This window comes from Gavialis gangeticus, unplaced genomic scaffold (assembly GCF_001723915.1).
Source record: "Gavialis gangeticus isolate Ggan-Ray unplaced genomic scaffold, GavGan_comp1, whole genome shotgun sequence".
NCBI classification, from domain to species: domain Eukaryota; kingdom Metazoa; phylum Chordata; order Crocodylia; family Gavialidae; genus Gavialis; species Gavialis gangeticus.
The window spans coordinates 48879655-48899128 of record NW_017728996.1 but is presented as its reverse complement, the minus strand read 5'-3'; the positions used below and the strand labels follow the sequence as shown (position 1 = coordinate 48899128).

The 19474-nt window shown below is 48.7% G+C and overlaps 1 protein-coding gene across 1 annotated transcript in view; it reads left to right on the top strand.

Moving 5' to 3' along the window:
* LOC109288745 (trichohyalin-like) overlaps nt 1-19474 on the top strand; it is a 56257-nt gene that overhangs the window by 21574 nt on the left and 15209 nt on the right. The window contains exons 7-22 of the mRNA XM_019504461.1: nt 1505-1630; nt 2435-2560; nt 4145-4249; nt 4446-4634; nt 5551-5765; nt 6326-6554; nt 9046-9116; nt 9832-9925; nt 10694-10764; nt 11543-11606; nt 12508-12654; nt 13723-13805; nt 14163-14325; nt 15258-15299; nt 17256-17387; nt 18063-18136. Coding sequence (XP_019360006.1) covers nt 1505-1630; nt 2435-2560; nt 4145-4249; nt 4446-4634; nt 5551-5765; nt 6326-6554; nt 9046-9116; nt 9832-9925; nt 10694-10764; nt 11543-11606; nt 12508-12654; nt 13723-13805; nt 14163-14325; nt 15258-15299; nt 17256-17387; nt 18063-18136 — 1931 coding nt within the window. The remainder of the gene's footprint in view (nt 1-1504; nt 1631-2434; nt 2561-4144; nt 4250-4445; nt 4635-5550; nt 5766-6325; nt 6555-9045; nt 9117-9831; nt 9926-10693; nt 10765-11542; nt 11607-12507; nt 12655-13722; nt 13806-14162; nt 14326-15257; nt 15300-17255; nt 17388-18062; nt 18137-19474) is intronic.

Sequence of the window (19474 nt, the reverse complement as noted above, 5' to 3'; positions counted from 1 at the left end):
GGACTTTTGTCCTCCCCCCTCCACCACCTTTGAGAGTTCAAAGCCCAGGACAATCAGACCTGAAGGATCCCAGGATAAAAGGCTTTATCTCAGGAGAAATCCGACATCTAATTTTTTAAGTAAAGAGCCACTTGCTGCATCCCAGTCTCCAGTACTAGGAGAGTTGGTGTGCCCAGGAGACATGCCACTGTGAAGGGGATGGAGGAGGCATGGTGCCATGGCTCAGCCCATCCTGCCACGCTGAGTGGCCAGCTGCAGGGAGGGTATATCATGGACACTTCAGTGGGGCCATTGTCCCTCCTCCTTCATAGCTCCATGTTCTCTGGGGAACTATAGCTCACTGTCACCTGAAGAAGGGTGTTTGTACTGAAAGCTTACAAAGAACACATTTTCCAACTATTTAGTTGGTCTAATATAAATATCACATTTACCCAGAGAACCATGTCACCCTTAATGTGGGGCAGTGGGTAACTGGCACAAGCTGGCCTGTAATGTGAGAGCACTATACATATACTTCAGGCAGGCAGGCAGGTGTGTGTGCGCGTGCGCATGTGCACACACACTCTTTCTCTCTCTCTCACTTTGGCATGTGACTGAGGCTGGTCATATTACCTATTACAAGCAGCATTTGTTAGGGACTTGGCTTTCCTGTGGCTAGCTGATCAAAGTATTACCAAACCTTACATTATAAATCAGGAGATATTTTTTAAAGAGAAAAAGTAATATCTGAGTTCTTTTCATTTCCCTTTTAGTTTCACAGCCTTTTGATCCCATGTGGGTCCCATTGTTGCTTTTCTTTGCTGCTGAGTGCTGGATTTTTTTTTTTAGATGAAACCTAGGATTCTCCTGAAATCACATGAATCCTGCAGTTGGAGCTTTTAGAAAAGCACCCAATATATCCTGAGACTCGAGATAAAATCCCAAGTATCACCCATCTTCCCAATCTGATCCTAATTCCTGGGAATAAAGATTTGCCTAATAATTTCCAACCTGGTGCTGGGCTTCTGTGTCAGTCTGTTCACTCTGAGAACAAGTCTGCAAGATATCATTGGTCACCTGAATCACATGGTGTGGATTCCTCCACTTGATTGGTTACTAGATTTTTTTCAATGGGAGACTGATGAACACTAATAGTGTGCTCTCATGGCAGATTGCTGGTGTTAATATTTGTGAAATGATCAGATGTTATCACTGTTTCACTAATCCCTGGCAGTCATGCAAATGCTTGTCAATAGTGAATCAAGAACAAGCAGAATATGCTGAGTGAAGGAATAGGTGATATTTTCTGGTTTGTGTATGTAAGAGATCAAATTGGTTGAATGTGAATTAAAATCAATAAGTCATTGTGAATAAGTCAGAAAGCCAAACTGGGGGCTTTCACAGAGATAAAGATTTGCAGAGCTAGCTGGTTGGTGTTTGCCCATTTCTATGTGTGCTGTTGGGCCATCAATGACTTGGGTGGCACATCACAGCTGGTTGGGGTACCTTCTGTGTTGATCCATAGGGAAGGGAGGAGCAAAGCCAAGAAATGCCAGCTCTTCAAGAAACCCTGAGTGGCTTTCAGGACCGACTGAAGGACTTGGAGGCAGAGCAAGAGGAAATGACCCTGCAACTGAGCTCCACCAAAGAAGTTAGTCCCTTGATCTTGTCCTACATGCCCCCCTGCTTTTGGAAAGGACTTGCCTATTTAGGATCCACCTGCAATAAATCCATGCGTCGGAGATAACAGATCTGGTTATCCTGAACCTCATATGTGGGAAGCCTGGGCTGGGAATCACCCACGTCAGCTCCCAAAATGCAGGCTGCTTGAACTCCAGGTGATCCCCTTTAAGCAGGAGCAAGGAATCACTGAAGAGCAATAGAAGTACTTGCTCAGGCACACAAAACCAGGATGCCCCAGGCCATGCTGTCACATGCATCCAGTCCTATCCATTCACTTCTATGTCATCCTCACACACAGCTCTTAGGCCCTACTTCCTGGGTGATGGGTGGCCCTCTATGAGTAACTACCCCATAATTCAGATGTTTGTTACTAGTCCCTTTGGCCAACCTCTGGCCAACAGTGCTTGTGCATCATGAGGTTTTCAGCTGGAGGATGCACCCTCTTCCCCCAACCTCAGTCTCCTTCCTTCCCCACTCAGGTACCTGAGCTCTTTGCAGGTCTCTTGAAGAGCCTGCATGTCCTTTCCCTGGCTTCTAGCATCCTGCTGTTCCCCTAGCAGCTGGGTGCGCTCCATCTCCAGAGCCTGGATCTGGTTGGTGAGGATCTTGGTCCCTGGAAGCTGAACAAGGAGCTGCCCGCTTTCATACTTGGCTGCTCAGACCCTCTGCCAGCTTCTTTCCAGGAGGGGGCTCCATTACCCTCAAAATTCATATATTTGTATTGAGACAACATACCTCCTTTAGAGTCTCTGTGCTATCTTTTGGTTCCTAGGCTCAGCAGCTGGCTTTCAGTCAGACCAGTGAGGCCAATCAGAGAGCAACAGACTTGTTCCAGGCAAATAAAGCCCTGCATGAAGAAATCAGCAGACTCCAAGCAGCGTGCAGTAGCACCAGCTTGGTATGTAGATGGAGCAAATGCATGGCTTTGAGTAACAAGCCACTTCCAAGTTAATGGCCATTGGTAGGTTACAGAGAGGGGCTTCGTGTGGGGCAGATGAGTCATGGAAACAAGAAAAGCAAGATGTGATGGGTGTGTGAGAGAAGCAGAAGTCTTTGGACACACACATCAAGGCGAATATAAGTATGATTCATAGCTTGGCCTGAATGTGTGTATTATACAATGAATTAGCTTAGTGCTTATGTGCTACCTGGTATGTCATGTACATAGGGTCATAGGAAAGGAGGGCTGGAAGGGACTTCAGGAGATCATCTAGTCCAGCCCAGGATCATCCCTAACTAAACTGTCCCAGCCAAGTCTATGTATAACCTGCTCTTGAAAATGTCCAGGGGTGGAGATTCCAGGGGTAGTGCCTGGCCACCTCATAGTCAGAAAGTTTTTCCTAATTTCCAAACTAAATGTCCTCTGCTGCAGTTTGAGGCTGTTGTTCCTAGTCCTGTCTCCTATGGCCAGAGAGGATGGGCTATCTCCATGCACATATTACTGTATTTTTGGTATGTCATCTTGTGGATGACTCAAGGAGAGGACACAAATCCTATTGCTATTGACCAGGCTTGTGTGAATGCTAGATTTTGGGTTCAGCAGCTAAGGGTATGAACAGATTAAACTTTTATATTAGTTTAATCAGCATTATACTGGTGCAAGAACGTAGTAAACAGATGCACATACCTGTAAAGCATGGTGACTCTGAGCAAGCAAGTAGAGAACTAGCCATTAAAGAATCAGGACTCATTCTACTGCTGTATGTTACTGCTATTATGTTTAGCCTGTCTGCAACCATTGTGGCTTAGCAGTTTGCTGTTACCTGCTCATATGCTACCTAATGACAAGGTATTATAATACATACCTACTCTATGAACTACCTTGAGATACCAGTGAGATTCTGGATCCTGGTATAGTTTACATCAGTATAGAAACCCAATGTAAATTGCATTCAATACCTCTTCATCCTTTCCTGCCAAGACAGGACACCAAACATTTGGTTATAAATTATATTGGATAGACAGAAGAAACAATTTTTTGCCCCAAATTGAATCTTTTTTTGTTTTGTTTTCATGTTATTTAGCCTTTTTTATATACTTTTTAAAAAGAGTTAGTTTCCAAGCAAAGATGTCTTTTAGAAATGAAAAGTTGCAGCATTTCACATAGAAAATGTTGCAAGAAGAAAAATGTTTTATCTTTTCTGAAATACTTTCTCCCTCCCCCCGCAACCACCAGTGGAGCTGTTTTGCCAAAGTATCCCTGAAATAGTTGCAAATAGTTTTGACCACTCTGAAACTACATTTTTTGACCAGTTGACTACCCTCTGGGAAATACTCACTTAGCTTTACTCCTGAAAGCAAAAGAAAATTTCTCCTTGGGATTAAGGGCTGTGAGAATGGAGAAGGTGGTTCACATTTTGATTGCCTGCTCTGAAGTTTTGTAAGGTGGGCACTGGGTAGCAACAGAGGCCACTGAGTCCATGAACCTCTTCAGAGAGGCCAGTGTGTTTTTCTCACCCCAGTGTGTCATATTACTATGCAGGAGAAGGAGCTGCTGTCTTCCAAGGTAGTCAGGCTGGAGGAGAGAGTGTCTGAGCTGACAATGAAGCTAAAGCCTGCTTTGTCTGACAGGAACAGACTCCTGAAGGTACAAAGAAAGCACTTGGGGATGAAAAAAGGTGGAAGAGTGGTGGTGAAGATGGGAAGTGGGGCACAGGAGAGAAGCAATGTTGTGGGAGAAGGAAGAGCATGGATACTATGGGTGTCAACATGGCCTGAATAGAGGCTGGATGGAGAAGAGACAGGCTAGGATTTTGAGTTGTCATGTGCTCCTTGGCTTCTAGGAGAAGGTGGAGCTGCATCAGCAGGTGCAGGCACTCACTCTGCAGCTGGAACATGCACAGAGGAGCCAAGAGGGGTTTAATGACCAAGTGTCAGACCTTCACATGGAGCTGGTGAGCACTAAAGCCCAGGCCAACCGCCAGGACCAAGAGAAGGTCCGGATGAAAGAGGAGTTGGAGACCATGCAACAGGTAACTCTTGGAGTGACGAATGGACTCCATGGGCATCCCCTGGTGATGCTGACTCTGGGCTGGCCCCTCTTCTCTGTCACTGTTGCTTTCAGAGCCAATCCTCCTCTGGGAGATAGGGGCACAGGGGACCCAGCCCAGCAAGAACAAGAACAATCTGTTTTAATCCAGTGGTTTCCTAAGACCTTCCTTTCCCTTTAACTGTTTGATTTATATTCCTGACCACTTCCCCTACCACACCACCAGTGCCCAGCCAAGGTAAAGTATTGGCCAGTGCTGGTGCCCATCATTGCCCCCACTGGAGGTCTGTAGACCTTTTCCTCTCTAACAGTTTTGTGAACTAGCAGAGACATTGCCAGAGCCAGAGCCAGAGCCCCTTGTCATCATCTCTGGCTGGTGATGTCCTTGTCCTCACTTCATTGCAGCTTGGTACCTATATCAGGCCTCGCAAGAAACTGGTATGAATCTCTGAGGCTCTATTTAGAGCACGTGGAAAATCTCCTAGGAGTTGTAACCCAAAGAAAACCTTCCACTGCCCCAGGCACCAGGAGCTGCAGAGGGGAAGGTTTCCCCTCTGATGGGGCTGAGGTGAGATGGTGGAGGTGCAAAGACCCTGTGGAGGAAGGAGGTCCCTGGGGAGGATGGTAGGTGCTTTGGATGTTCCTGGATCTTTAATGCTCCCGTTCTGGGAGGGACAGGCCTGACCTCATGTCTGTGAAAGTCCCCTGGTCAGCCTGCTTTGGTAGGTCACTTGGTGCAAGCTTGTGTTGCATCCCGGTCCCTGCCTTCTCATTACATTCGGCCATTTCTCTTGTGCTGGGTGGACATCACTGTGATGAATTCAGGTCTCAGTGTGATGGCTGGTTGGGGGACGGGAGCTGTGCACATGGAGCATTATCTCATGGACTTGTCCTTTCAGGAGAATGAGATGCTGTCCTCTGAGCTGGGTCAGAGCCGGCAGAGACTGGAAACTTCTCTGGATCAGCTCCATCAGCTGGAGGCTGAGAAGAAGATTCTTACCAACCAGATCCAGGCTCTGGAGACAGAGCGCACCCAGCTGCTAAGGGAGCAGCAGTATGATAGAGGCCAGGGGGAGGACATGCTGGCTCTTCAGGAGACCTGCAAAGAGCTCAGGTACCTGAGTGGGGAAGGAAGGAGACTGAGGTTGGGGGAAGAGTGTGCATCTTTCAGCTGAAAACCTCATGATGCATCTCTGGTCTCCAGAGTTGGGCGCTTTATGGGCAAAGAAGGGCAAGGGGATGGGAAGGATAAGGGTTTCCTTCAGTCCAGGTGATGCACATCAAATGAATTGGCTTCCTATTTTTGGAGTCCAACCCAGTCCCACTGTGTGCTGCCCAGCCCTATTCACAAAGGCTATGCTCCAACGCTGAACAATATTATGTGATCCTCGGTGGCAACATGTGGTACCAGTTCTGGAGGAAACACTGATGGGGTGAGGAATTAACAGCTTGGGTCACTGGGCCACTAACAGAAGGAGAGAGTGGTTTCCAGTTTGGATTTAGCACAGGAGGCAGTCCCAGGCACCAGGAGTTGCAGAGGGGAAGGTTTCCTCTCTGATGGGGCTGAGATGAGATGGAGGAGGTGCAGAGATGACATGGAGGGAGGAGGTCCCTGGGGAGGATGGCAGGTGCCTTGGATGTTCCTGGCTCTTCCATGCTCCTGTCATTTATTAGGACCTCACAGTCCCTGCTGCAGAGGGAGAAGGAGATGCTGCAGGCTCGCTGTGAGGAGCTGGGGGCTGCCCTGCAGCACAAGCAGGAGGAGATAAACTGCCAGCTGGCAGAACAGCAACAGGTTGCCCAGCACTGGAAGGACACGTGGCACCAGGTGGCTGTGGCCCTGAAGACTAAAGAGGAGGAACTAGAGCACACATGCCATGAGCAGCAGAGCCTGTCTGCCAAGGTGGGACATGGCCTGTGAGCCCCAGGCTGGCTGCTGCCCTTATGCCTAGCCTGGCAGCCTCACCACTGCCCTGCGTGCCCCCCCCCAATTACCATGCCCACCCATCGTCTTTCTCCCTCTCTACATTGTGTCCCTCCAGTAGACTGACCAGCCCAGGAACTCATGGCTTCTCATAAGCTGTACCACCAAGTCACTGCATAACCATATCCCATCTCTTCCCCTCCCTGTGCCTCAGTATACCTGTCTGTACAGCAAAGCCAGGTGCCTGGAGGCATTGGGAAGGCTCATCAGCCAGTGCCTGTAAATCCCTCTGATTAGTTGCACTGGTTCATAATGGCTAAATTCCCTACCCATCCATCCCTACGTGCATCATAACCCCTTTGCTTGCCCCACCCCACACTCTTATCTTGTTGCTACAGGAAACTGGGAAGCGCAGAGCTTTGTGGTATTTCTGTAGCAGGTGGAGGTGGGGGGAGTTTCCAGGCATTAATTAGGCCCCTGGAGGGTTGCAGTCAAGGGGAGCAGAGACATAGGCTGGTATCAGAATTCTCCCCTGATACGGGCTTGAGTGCCAGGGAAACGTGCCAGCTTCTCTCGCTCGCTGGGGCAGAGCCCCAAGACAGCCCAGACTGACTATGGAGTGGGAGTAGGGCAAATGCTCAGAGACAAAGGATAGGCCTCAGTGGCAAAGCAAAGGACCTGGGAGCAGATGCCAAGCAGAGGGTGACAGCCCTGAAGACTGGCCACCTGGTTTTCCTTGCTGAGTTAAGTCAGTGCAGGAGGGGTGAGAAACTGGGCCCAGGCTGCCCCAGCAGTGTGCCTACATCTCTACCCTGGAACAACTGCCTCTGTGGAGTGAAGTATCTAGGTTGTAGCCATATTGGCCTAGAGGCAAAAGGGATCAATACTCATGGCAGAAGTGATATCTTTTATTAGACCAACTAGATATTTGCAAAAAAATAAAATCTTTATCTGCAAGCTTTCGGGCACAGGCATCTTTCATCAGGCATTGCAAAAATTGTAAGAGTTCGCCTCTGTGGGGTGAGGGGATTTCAGTTTCCCTGGCCCATTAAATCCTTAGCCTCCCCACTGAGACTGCCAGCAAGGGGAAAAATTAATGCAAAGGCCTAGTAGCAGGTTTTCTAGCTCCCCTGCTTCATTCAAGCCCCACAAAGAGATGGGAATGAATTTCAATCATGTCCCACCTGAGCTGGATCTGAGTAGGCCACATAAGCTTTCCCCGCGCTCTACAAATAGCACCTGTATAATTGATCAATTTGATATCTAAACTGGTGCCAGCCAGTAATGGGGATGCCCTTTAGCCCTAGTTAATTACCTAAACTGCCTGAGGTGCAGCTATATTGGCTAATTATAAATTGATTTAAACTGGTGCATTTTCTCTAGTACAAACAAGGACTTTGAGCAGAAAGTCTGTCTCCCCCACAGCCAGTTCTCAGAACTATCTAGCAAGTGACAGCCATTTAAGCAAGGGCTAAACCAGTTTAAATTGGGTTTCCTGCAGGTTTGACTGGACTGATTTTAATTCACTTTAGTTCAGCTGGTACAGCTTCTCTAATACAGGCAAAACCTCAGGATTTGAGGCTAAGAAACCCAGACCAGTTTCTGGAACAACACAGCCTTTTTCAGAATCATAGAAAATGAGGGTGGATGGAAGGGACTTCAAGGGGTTATCTAGTCCAACCCCCTGCTCAAAGCAGGACCATCGCCAACTAGATCATCACAGACAAAGCTTTGTTAGCTGGGTCTTCAAAACCTCCAAGGATGGAGGCCATTGTTCCTTGTTCTGTTATCTGCCACCACTCAGAACAGTCCAGCTCCATCCCCTTTGTAACCACGCTTCAGGTAGTTGAAGGCTGCTATTTAAACCTCCCTCAGTTCTCTCTTCTTCAAACTAAAAATAAGCCCAGTTCCCTCAGCCTCTCCTTATAAGTTATGTTCCCCAGCCCCCTAACCATTTTCACTGCCCTCTCCTGGACTCTCTTCAATTTGCTGACATCCTTTCTGTAGTGGAGGACCCAAAACTGGACACACTACTCCAGATGTGGCCACACCAGTGCAGAATAGAAGGGAATAATCACTTCCCTTGATCTACTGGCAATGCTCCTACAAATGCAGCCCAGTATGCTGTTAGCCTTTGCAACAAGGACTTACTGCTGGCTCGTATATGGTAGACACTAAGATGCCCAGCACCAGCATATCAAAGTGAGATGAGATGCTCCTTAAACAAACATTGAAGTAGGTGAGAGAGGAACAGAACAATTGTGACTTTCAACCCCCTACCCCGCCCCTCCCTGCCCATTTTTCAGCAAAATAGAACAATTTACTAAATTGTCCAACCAGTTCCAGGGAGCTGAAAAATCAGAATCAAGGAGGTTTTATGTAGCAGATCCTCCACTGGTGATCCATGCACTAGCCAAGGGGTTGTAAGATTGCTTACAAAACATAACTCCTCTCCTCTTGTGCCTTGCAGCATGCCAAGATCCTGCAGGACAGTGAGATGCTTGAGGCGGAGTTGTTTGAGCTGAAAGGTGCCATGCACAGGTAGAGAGAAGAATATTTTCACTCCCAGTGCTATAGCACTGTGTCCCCACGTACATGTGTTAGGTCCTACATCAGACAGCAGTCATGGGATTGGGAGCTGACATTGGCACTATGGTGCCAAAAATGGGAGGGCGTCCATGTGCCTGTGTGACTTCTGCAATATCTTAGATTGTGCAGGGAAGGGAAGGACCTGGGTTATACACACCCCACCCTCTTCATGGGTGTGTGGGAGGTTCTGGCTCACCATTGTATCATCTCCCAAGCATTAGAAGGTTGTGGCATCTGTGTCCAAAAGGGCTGATTGTCTGCCTGCTGCCTGGCACTGCAGTGCAGTCATCACACCAGCCCAGCATGGATGTCAATCACCCATCTAATATGGCAGCACACACTCTCTTCCCTCCCTTTGAACAGATATAAACAACTCCATAAATTGCAGGGTAGTGGGGAATCGGGAGTTGGAGGTACAAACACCACTGTTCTTCATGTGAAGGAAGATGACAAAGTCCAGGCTCAGAAGGGATAGCCCAGGTGCTCCAGGGTGGGACTTTCCAAAGCCCCTCAGTGATCTGGGAACACCTATCCCAGTGAAGATTAAGGTGGCTGAGGAGCAGATGAGCCAGTGGAAGCCGGGGTGATTTGTGTTTCCAAGTTACTTCAGGGACTGGCAAAAATCTCAGCTGGTAGTGTAAATGTGTAAACACATTTCCTCCCCTAGCTTGAAGGAAGAAAACAGTGACTTATTGAGGCAGCTGGAAGAGCATCGCAAGGCCAGTCAGGTGCTGCAACAGCAAGATCTGTCTGTGAATGCAGTAAGCACAGATATATACATACTTTGCCCCATGCCCTCCCAGGAGACCGCAGAGGTTTCTTGATTTTCAAGGCTGGAAAGGGACCATTACATTCATGTCATCTGACCTCTTGCATAGCCCAGGCTGAAGAACCTTACCTAAGAGTCAGTTGTTCTGTGTGTGTCTCTCGCTCTTCTTCCCTACTGAAATCACCCTTGAATACAACATCTTGTGTTCTGGGTCATTCAGACAGCAAGAAACCCTGCCTACTTCACATCCCAGTGACACATGCTATATTGCTGGGTGAGCAGGAGATGTAAGGTGCAGGCAGTTACCAGGACAGGCTGGATTGAGGAGCAGAATCCAAGGTGAAACATGGTTCTGACCCATTTCATACTTCCCATTTAACATCTGACTTAGTCACAGTGGAACAGGACAGTGACTGTCCAGGCCAGCTTCCCCATCTATAGATCAGACTTGGTACCATTTACAATCCTTTTATTTTAATACCAGCTACTGCTCTGGCCAGTTGCAAGACTGGTAACAAGTGAGTTTGGGAGGTAAATACAAAGATGGGAGTCATGCAAAAGACTTTATGGACTCACTATGCTAGAGCCTATAATGCCATAGAGGAGAAAGCTCTCCATGTTCCATCTCCACAGACAAACCCAGTGAGGCAGGAGCTGTGGGCAATACAGGAGCTTGCTAAGGTGGGGAAAATGCCAGATTTGAGGTATGGGAAGAAAATGCCCCTGGTTACTTTGAAACAAATGTCTCATGTTTGTCTGGTCTCTGCAGGCATTGGGCTCTGAGAGGACTTCAGACCAGGATGCCCTTTACAAAGAGAATGAGGGAACCCAGTAAGTTCTTGCTGCTGATGTGATGTTACAGAACCTAGACTGACTAGCTAGGAAATCCTTGCAGGTGGTGGAAGAAATTTCTGGTCTGGAAGCCAGCAGAGAGCAGCTCTTCATGCTGACTGAAGAGTCCAGGCCCCATCCTGTTGGAGGCACCTAAAAGCTTGAAACTTCCCCTTTTGTGTAAGACCCTATGAGGCTAAAACAATTAGAAGTCTTTGGGTCTTCATCCAACAGTGCTGTCAGCCAGATCATCAGTGTCATGTTACGGGGCAGGCTGTATGGGAAATGTGGGCATCATCTTTTCAAAGGGATCAAATTCATTCCCTGTATAACTCTGATATGTTAAAGGGGTTGATGAATTTATATCCTGACTATCAGAGTTGACCAAATGTCTCCTGGGCCATGGTTGGAGGGCATTTTCATTTTACCTCTATTACACCTGAAGCAAGCTACCTCCAAGCTCCTAAGTATGACATATTGATTCTCATCACGGGCCTGACCCAGCACTGTGAAAACTGATAGCAGAACTCCCATTGGTTTCACTCTGACAGTTGTATAGGATTGGGTCTAAGTGGGAGGGATGCGTACCAAGGTGCTCTTGGTTCCTTCTTGGTTTCATGAATCTCTTTCTTGGATGGTCTTCTTGGGAGTGGTGTTGAAAGTGAGATCTATCAATTGACTTGTTTCCATGCATTTGTTTCTTGCTAACAGTCTTGGGAATGATGTTGAAAGTGAGACCTATCAATCAACTTGTTTCCATGCATTTGTTTCTTGCTAGTGACAGAGTAAAGCAAGTAGAGAATGAAAAATCTGAGAAGGTGGCAGAGATCAGGAGGTCACAGGTAGGAATGACTTTGCTCCTCTCTCCATGAGCCCAGTTAAACAAGGAGTGGTAGGGGCCCAGAGTCATTTCAGATAGATTCAAGGGCCTGGAGTAGGAACTTCTCTGCTCACTAAAAACCCAAGGGGGGTCCCTCCTTAGGTTCTGGTTAGCAGAGCTGCCTTATCAAACAGTTTGGTGATGCCTTCTTAGTCCATCTACAGCACTGCATCTTTATGTTGGCACCTGTGCTAGCCTGGAGAGGAGAATGGAGGTTCAGGTGACCCTACTGGTCCTGACTTCCATGAGCCACATCCCTCTGGGTATTCATGCTCTTGAACCCATAACAACACCTGTCTTTTTGGGATCCCACTATTATGTCTCAGAGCACAAAAAGTTTGTTCTTCCTTAATGGTAGCCTCTTTTAGGTGTGAAAGCTCCTTAATCGCCATCATAGCTTCTCCCCCCCATTAAACATGATCTTAAGACATTCATGTACCAAAGCCCTATTGGTGAGCACCTACTGGTCCATATGTATCTGCATTCTGGCAGCTGGAACCTCTCTAATTCTCATGGTACCGCAGTGAGAGTCCATGTCTGAGCTGCAGTAGACCCTAAAAGCAAACATAAAATCAAATGATGGTGCTAAGAGCTATAATGTATTTAAAAGTCCTGCATGGCAGTTCTGCTCCCCAGGCTTTGCCATGCCCTGGAGAAATAAAGTGATTATTTCCTTCCTTGGATTCAGTGCCCATTTGTTTATGCCTAGCCCTGTGATCTGCTCAGTGGATTGCAACTGCAGCCTTCCAAATGGGCCAGCAGTGCTGCTCAGATTCAGGTGTTCTGGTCTCCCTCCAAGCATGGCTTTTCAGGGTGGTGTGGGTGGTTCTTCGTGTAACCCATTTCTTTCCCCACTATGGCAGCAGGACATTGCTTCACTCCTCTGGGTTGAACTGCAGGCTTGCAAGCAAGAGCTGGAACTGGAAAGGAGCCGCAGTCAGGACCTGCATCGCAAAGTGCAGCTGCTGCAGGCTGGGAGCAAGCATGGTGCTCCTCCTTCCCCACGGCAGGTCAGTACCATCCTGGGGGTGATGACCAAGCTGGGTCTACACCATGCTCCAGATCGGTGTCCAGGGGCCCTCTCAAGCTAAGTGTATTCAGTCTGTTGGTGCTGAAACCGCCCTCCTACTCATGACACAGCAAGGTGATGCCACGTGTTTTCATTCTGCTCTTCAGATTCTGGAGCATGTGGGGCTGACACTGCTCTGCTTCTCTGGGCTGGGAGGGAATCTTGGTATCTAGACACCACTGTCCCATGCCACTGGGTGGAATCAGGACAATGAGGGCATGCATGTGCTTTGAATCTGGCCACCCTCTGCTAGTGCTCTCTGCTTAACTACAAATGAAGCTGTTGCAGCTCTGATTACACAGCCCTTTCCCTCTGGAGCTAAAGAGGTGACACTTAGTTCTTAGAAAGTACTGTTACATATATGCAGGAGAACACTGGGACACATACTCATGTGTCAGACCCTGTTTGACTTTAGCCCTGATCCCATGATGGTATCCACATTCCTATCCTCATACCACAGAGGTATCTCATTGACTCTGCACAGGCCAGTGGTAGCAGATCACCGATGATCAGCTCCTTAACCATCTCCTGGGAGCAGTTATATGGGTCAGAGTGGCACTGAAACTGGGCCCTGTGGCATCATTGTCCAGTTCTGTGTGCAGGTTGATGTGTACCATCTAGCTACAGCTGAGGAATTAACAGCTACCTAAGAACCTAGTGAAGAAGCCTGGTCTGATAGTTAAAGCACAGTGCCAGCTGTCAGGAGACCTGCTCCTGCTCTTTGCACTGCCCTTGGCTGGCTCTGTGACCTTGGGCTTGGAACAGTACTTTCCTGTGCCTCAGTTTCCCTGTGTAGATTGGGGTTTAGTGTAGTTGGCCTACATCCTTGGAGGAAATGGAGGCTTGGTGGTCACAGGTGGGGTGCTGGTGCAGAGGCACAGGATGCCCCTGAGCCTCTACTGCAAAGACCATAGTGTGGGAAGCATGTAGGGAAATTAGCAGCTGTGAGATGCAATTGCCTCCCTCCCTGACTCATTCAAAGGGCATCTTTATATTTTCTTTCCATCAGATCACATTCCCAGCAGAACCTGGGGACACTGCAGCAGCTGGTGTAGAGACAGATCATCCTGTGTCTTCTCCACAGCGCCATTTGTGAGAGTCTCTGTCTCTTGAGTGTCCATCAGTTTTGTCTTGCCTGCTTCTCTCTTACCCTAACCACCAGGTCCCACCCCATTCCCCAGCCTGTACTCCCACAGCCAGTTTTGTCTTTTGGCCATCCAGCACTCAGGGAGAAGAGAATGGGAAAATAGAGACCTGGGAAGAAACTGAAAGTGGATCCATTTTTCCCTGTTCATGGGCTCTTAAACTCCTGGTCTCCCATTCAGGGGAGGCAAAGAAGGATCAGGAAGGGACCTGCTTTTAAACAGGGGCAGAGGCAGAGTGCAGGTTTGTGTAGGCATGCAGCCAGAACAAGGATCCTGTCCACTAATGGAGTCCCCTTTATCTCAGTTCCCAGCTTTCGGATCCTCACAGAGAACTGTTGGTGATGGAGAGCTCCTGGGGTATGAGGGACTCAGGAAGCCTGTCAGAGATGAAGAGTCTGCAGCAGGAGCTCCAGAGGCAGGTGGCATCCCAGCAGGAAAAGGAAGAGCTGATCTGGGCTCTGAGAGAGGTGCTGTGCTCTTTACAAACCCACTAGGCATGGCCACATGGCAGTGGCAGTGTGCTCCCATTTACTCCCTCCCCACACATCTGTCCATGAAAAGAGATGAAGATACCCCTGGCTGCTCCTGAGCATGCTGGAAACTTGGGTCCTGAGCATGGTACCAGGGGCTCCCCTCAGGGCATCCTAACTGCCTCATTTCAGGGTTGATGCAGACATAATGAAAGCAGATGGGCATGGTTTATTCCCCAAGCAGCCTGCTACCATGTTGTAGCAGGCTTTAGCCAGTATGGACAGGCAGCAGCTCCAGGGGGCAAGATGTGGGTGGAAAACTCAGAAGGCTAGTGGTTCTCATGGCATGTGACACCTTCTCATTGGTCCCTGCCTAGGGATGGATGAAAAAATGTTGTCTCCTCAAAGTGGCATCTGGCCTGGACATGCTTCTATCACTGACGGAAATTCACTGACAACAGGGTTGCCCTGGGCTTGTACTGGAAAAAGAGAGAGTAGCATCTGGGCCTTTGTCTAAGGAGCTTCTCTTAATGGTCAGGTTGAGGGTGGGGTACTGAAGAACCTAATACACAAGAAAGGGAAGGTAGCAGTGACCAAAGAAAACCTGAATCCTCCTCACTGCTGGGAGATGAGGAAAGAGGGTGGTTTGGTCTGTAGCTGCATCCCCTGGATTGAGAACTTTTTGTCCTGATGCTCTTCATCCTGGACTTCATGATCCACATTGCCCCAAAGGACTGCAGCCATCACTGAAATTCAGGGCATAATCGAGAGGAGTGTGTGTATCTCAGTGGGAAAGGGTAAGGGTTGAATGCACTTGGGTGTCAACTACCCACTTTCCATAATGAGAAATTCCCCTTGGCCAGGGCTAGGAGCAGTGTGAAGGTGTATGGACAGGTATGGAGGCTAAGTCTCTTTTCCTTTACTGTTAGGAACTGGAGGAACTGAAACAAAGGAAGTCTGGAGACCTCAAGGTGAGAATATTAACCTTGAAGCTTTAACATGCTGGGAGTGACAGGATGAAAAGCACCATCTCAGCTGTGCCCCCAGTATCCAGTCATTCAGCCTTGCCATATGTGGCCTGTAGGTCCTCAGAGAAGTGGGCACTTGGTTATATCCCTGGCACTCTCGGGGACACCACTTTCAAGCATGCCCCATGTATCTGCTGCCACTTGCATGTGCCAAACCCAGAAATGAGGCAGTGAGGCTGCCCCAGGGTGCCAAAGAGTGGCCGTGCGGGGCACCTGCAGAGCAGGATCACTGCCACGTTTCTAGGTGTGAATGGGAGCAGGTGGATGTGGTGTCCTGAGAAGCAGATGTCCCTGGTGCTAGGGAAGTTGTGTGGGTGTATCCTTAATATCCTGATTGATCAAAGCATCTGGTCATCAGGAAACCAGCAGAGTCCCACTTTACACCAACTGAGGGTCTGGCCCAATATCCATTCATTCTTCATCTGTTAGCCTTAGTAGGGGTGTTTCTGTTTGGCGCTCTGTGTTTGGGGTCAATTTATTTCTCTGAGGTCTTCTGTCATGGCTATAGTATCCAAGCACTTCACAATCTCTGCTGTGTTTATCCTCACAACACTCCCTTCAGGCAGGGCTGGGTTATCCTCATTGAACAGATAGGAAGCTTGAGTGCAGAGAAGATAAGTGACTTGCCTAAGATCAACACAGGAAGCCTGTAGCTGAGCAAATACACGCCAGGTTTCCCCAGTCCTAGGCTAAAGCCTGAGCTCCTGGACTTTCTGTCTGTGTGTGTTGGGGGGGTGGATTATTTTGCATTGAACCTGATGGGATAACTAGAAAACATTAATATGTTTCTTGCTTCCCCATGAACACAAAGACATTAACCATCTAATAATCCCACTCACCATAGAGTCTCCCCTTATTTGCTAAGCAATCCAGGAACCAGACAGGAGGCCTTGGTAACAGGACCTGATGAATGGAACAGGCAACATTGTCTTGTCCTGGTTAGGAATATTTGATGGCCCTCGGTGCTATCGGAATAACACATGGCTTCCTTTCCAGAGGACTTCAAATATCAGGCTGCCATTTTGTTGCCCATGACCATCCAGTCTTTTAATATACCCCCACACAGGTACTGGGGATCCCATTGTACAATCAACACCTTTGGCCTTTACGGCTCATTATGGGAATGTCTCAGTGACGCATTCCTAGGTGGGGAAAGTTTTCTGAGGGTCAGCAGTTCTTCATGGGTAGGATTTTCCTTGACTGAATAGATCCTGCTGAAAACTGCTGCTGTGTAAAGACTCATGGGCAGTCAGTGAGTGAGGAATCCACCTTCCTTTTCTACTGATACCACTTTCTCTAAGGCAGTGCTTCCTAAACTTTTCCTCAGCATGATCCCATTTATGGCCCCATTTCCTCAGCTTGACCCCTTACTCCCAACCCACAGCCCCTCACCCCTGCAACCCCATCCGCTGATGTTGCAGCCCCCATTTGGGGTCACAACCCACAGTTTGGTAACTGCTGCTCTAGGGGGTGGCAGGTGGTTAGGAGTGTTATGAGCTGGCATGACTTAGCCATGGATTATGTTGAGTTTGATGCTACCGGAGTTTGGCTCTGGAGTTTGATGCTACTCCGTTGTTTGACATTGGCTGATGTGGACATTTGTGAGCTAAGAACACATTAAGTTGGCCAAGTCCAATGATGGGGTCAGTGGGGAACCTACAGTTAGGGCAACACCTGTTGCTTGACCTTAAATAGAGCAGCCTGTGTTGTGAAACCAGGAGCCAGCAGTGGTTTGAGTGTTGCACCTGTTTCTAAAGTCCATTGGTGTGATATCTGCAAGCTGTTACACAAATGCATGTGGATGTAGAGTGTTCCCTGTGGGTCTCTGGCTCCCTGCTCCTCCTGCCCAGCTTATTATTGAAGGGGAATCTTACCAGTGTTTTGTGCGCTGTGATTCAGGCCTCCCTGGAGGAAGTAGATGCAGAGCTGGTTCTGGTCCAAGAAGAGCTTCAGAAGGTTTGGGGCATGCTGAAAACACGTGACATGGAGCTGGAAGAACAACATCTAGAACTCGAATCTGCCAGAAGCCAGGTACAGAACCTGCCAAGGATGTGATGTCCCACCCAGGGGGAGCTCTCTGTGTTGCAGTGGCACCTACAAGCCTCATTGCAACCCCAGCCCCATTGTGCCAGGTGCTGTAGAGACACATCAAGAGAAACAAACCCTGGCTCAGACAGCTTACCGTCTCAATAGGAAAGGAAGAGAGAGGAAACAGGGGCACAGATAAGGGAAGTGAGTTGCCCTGTAGTTCAGCCTGAAAAAAAACTCAGGACTCCTGAGTCCCAGTCCAGTAGCTCTTCCATTAGACCATGCTGGCTCTCCCTCTCACTGGGACTCACTGACCACTGGTGTTTGTTTCTGTGGCAGCATGTGGATGGTTCAGCTGCCTTACAAAGCTACAAAGTCTAGGGTTCTCTGCAAATCCCTGGGAAATGATGGAATTAGGCGGTTACTTGTTAGTCAAGGTCTGCCTCAGCCCCAGTTTGACCCACAGTCTTCACTTGAAAAGGCCCCAGACTTCAGCTAATTATGTAGCAGCAAAGACCCGGATGGGGGTGCCTGGCAGAGAGAGACAACAGCCCCTAACCAGCCAAAGCAATGATATGACAGGACTCAGCCATCAGAGCCTGTCCCCTATGGTAGGGGGCAGGTATGAAGCAGGTGACTTCAGAGACTGACACTAACCTCTCTTCTGTCTGTTGCCAGTACACCGAATGCAGCTCGGAGAAGCTGAGACTGGAGCAACACGTGACCTCTCTGGAGCAAGAGCTGGCTGAGAAGTATGTAGTTAGCAGGCTTTGCTGTTGGGGCAATGGGGTGCCAAGTGTCCCCCCCTTGCAGAGTTGCATATAGCACTCAGTCATGTGAGCCACTACTCCATCTCCAGTGTGGAGACTCACCAACAGTGCATATCCATGGACCAAATTAATCCATGGCATAACTCCACAGAGTCCAGTGCAGTCATACCAGGGATGAATCAGGTCTGTAAATGGATAGCTCCAACCCCTACTCCTCCCCTCTACCCCTATGGTTCAGTGGCAGGATCTCACAGACCTGCAGTGAGATGTGGAGGTGAGTGCATATGTGTGTCCTTCAATCTCAGCCTGGTCTGGCTCAGTCCCCCTGGCCTGGCTCTGCATAGATCAAAGCTGTTCCCCTCAGGGGCTGTAGGAACATCTCTGTCATGAAGACAGTGGAGACAGACTTGGGAAAGAAGCAGACTATCCCACTGCGGATAGACATTCCTGTGCCTCGTTCCGGATGTTGCAGTCACCTTATGAGTAGCAGCATCACTGGGGCCTTGATGCCAGGAAAGGATGTGGGGACATGAAGCAGAAGCCTAGAGTTTGAGGCGGGAAGGGTGACCTGGGGACTGGGGTTCAGGGTTGTGGTTCAGACCAAAGAGATGTTCCTGCTCTGACAGTCCAAACGAGGGGGTTTCTCTGACTGTGAAAGGGTGGCAATTTCTTGAGCACATACCAAAAAACTCCTGGGAGTCACCACTTGTACAGAAACCAAGAAAGCCAACTTTGCAATCAGCACTGGGAAAACCAGTCCCCAAGAGACTTCACTAGAAGCTTAGTGGTGGAGTCATAAGTGTCTCAGCAGGCAGCTGTCTCTCTGCACCCATGAGCCTAGAGCTGGATTTGAGACATACCCTCCAAGGTGCTCCCCTGCTGGGATCAGTGTAACCTAGCTGTCTCTCATATGGGACTCATGTACCTAGCTAGAGATGAGTCATCTCTCTGGAAGTCTCCATACAGTTTCTGCCCTTTAGATACTCCCAGAGTGCCAGGCTGTGCCAGGAGGGTGGTTTGTTCCAACCCTGGCTAAAAAGAAAACACTTCCAGAATAAGCAGAAGGCTGTCCAAGAGAACCCTGCCACGTGGGAGCCCTGGGCTGAGGATGCCCTACTCTGGCTTCTCCAGGAGCTGAGAATGAGAGCATTGCAGCACAGATGGGAACTGCTGGGAGTCAATGCATTAGATTTAAAGAGCAGAGTGTGGCACCCAGAGCAGCCAGGTTGAGGGCTGGATTGTGGCCTGTAATGACAGTCTTATATTGGGTATGAGGTAGGAGCTTGTGCTTCCCAGACCTCTAGGGAGCAGGAGAGAGAA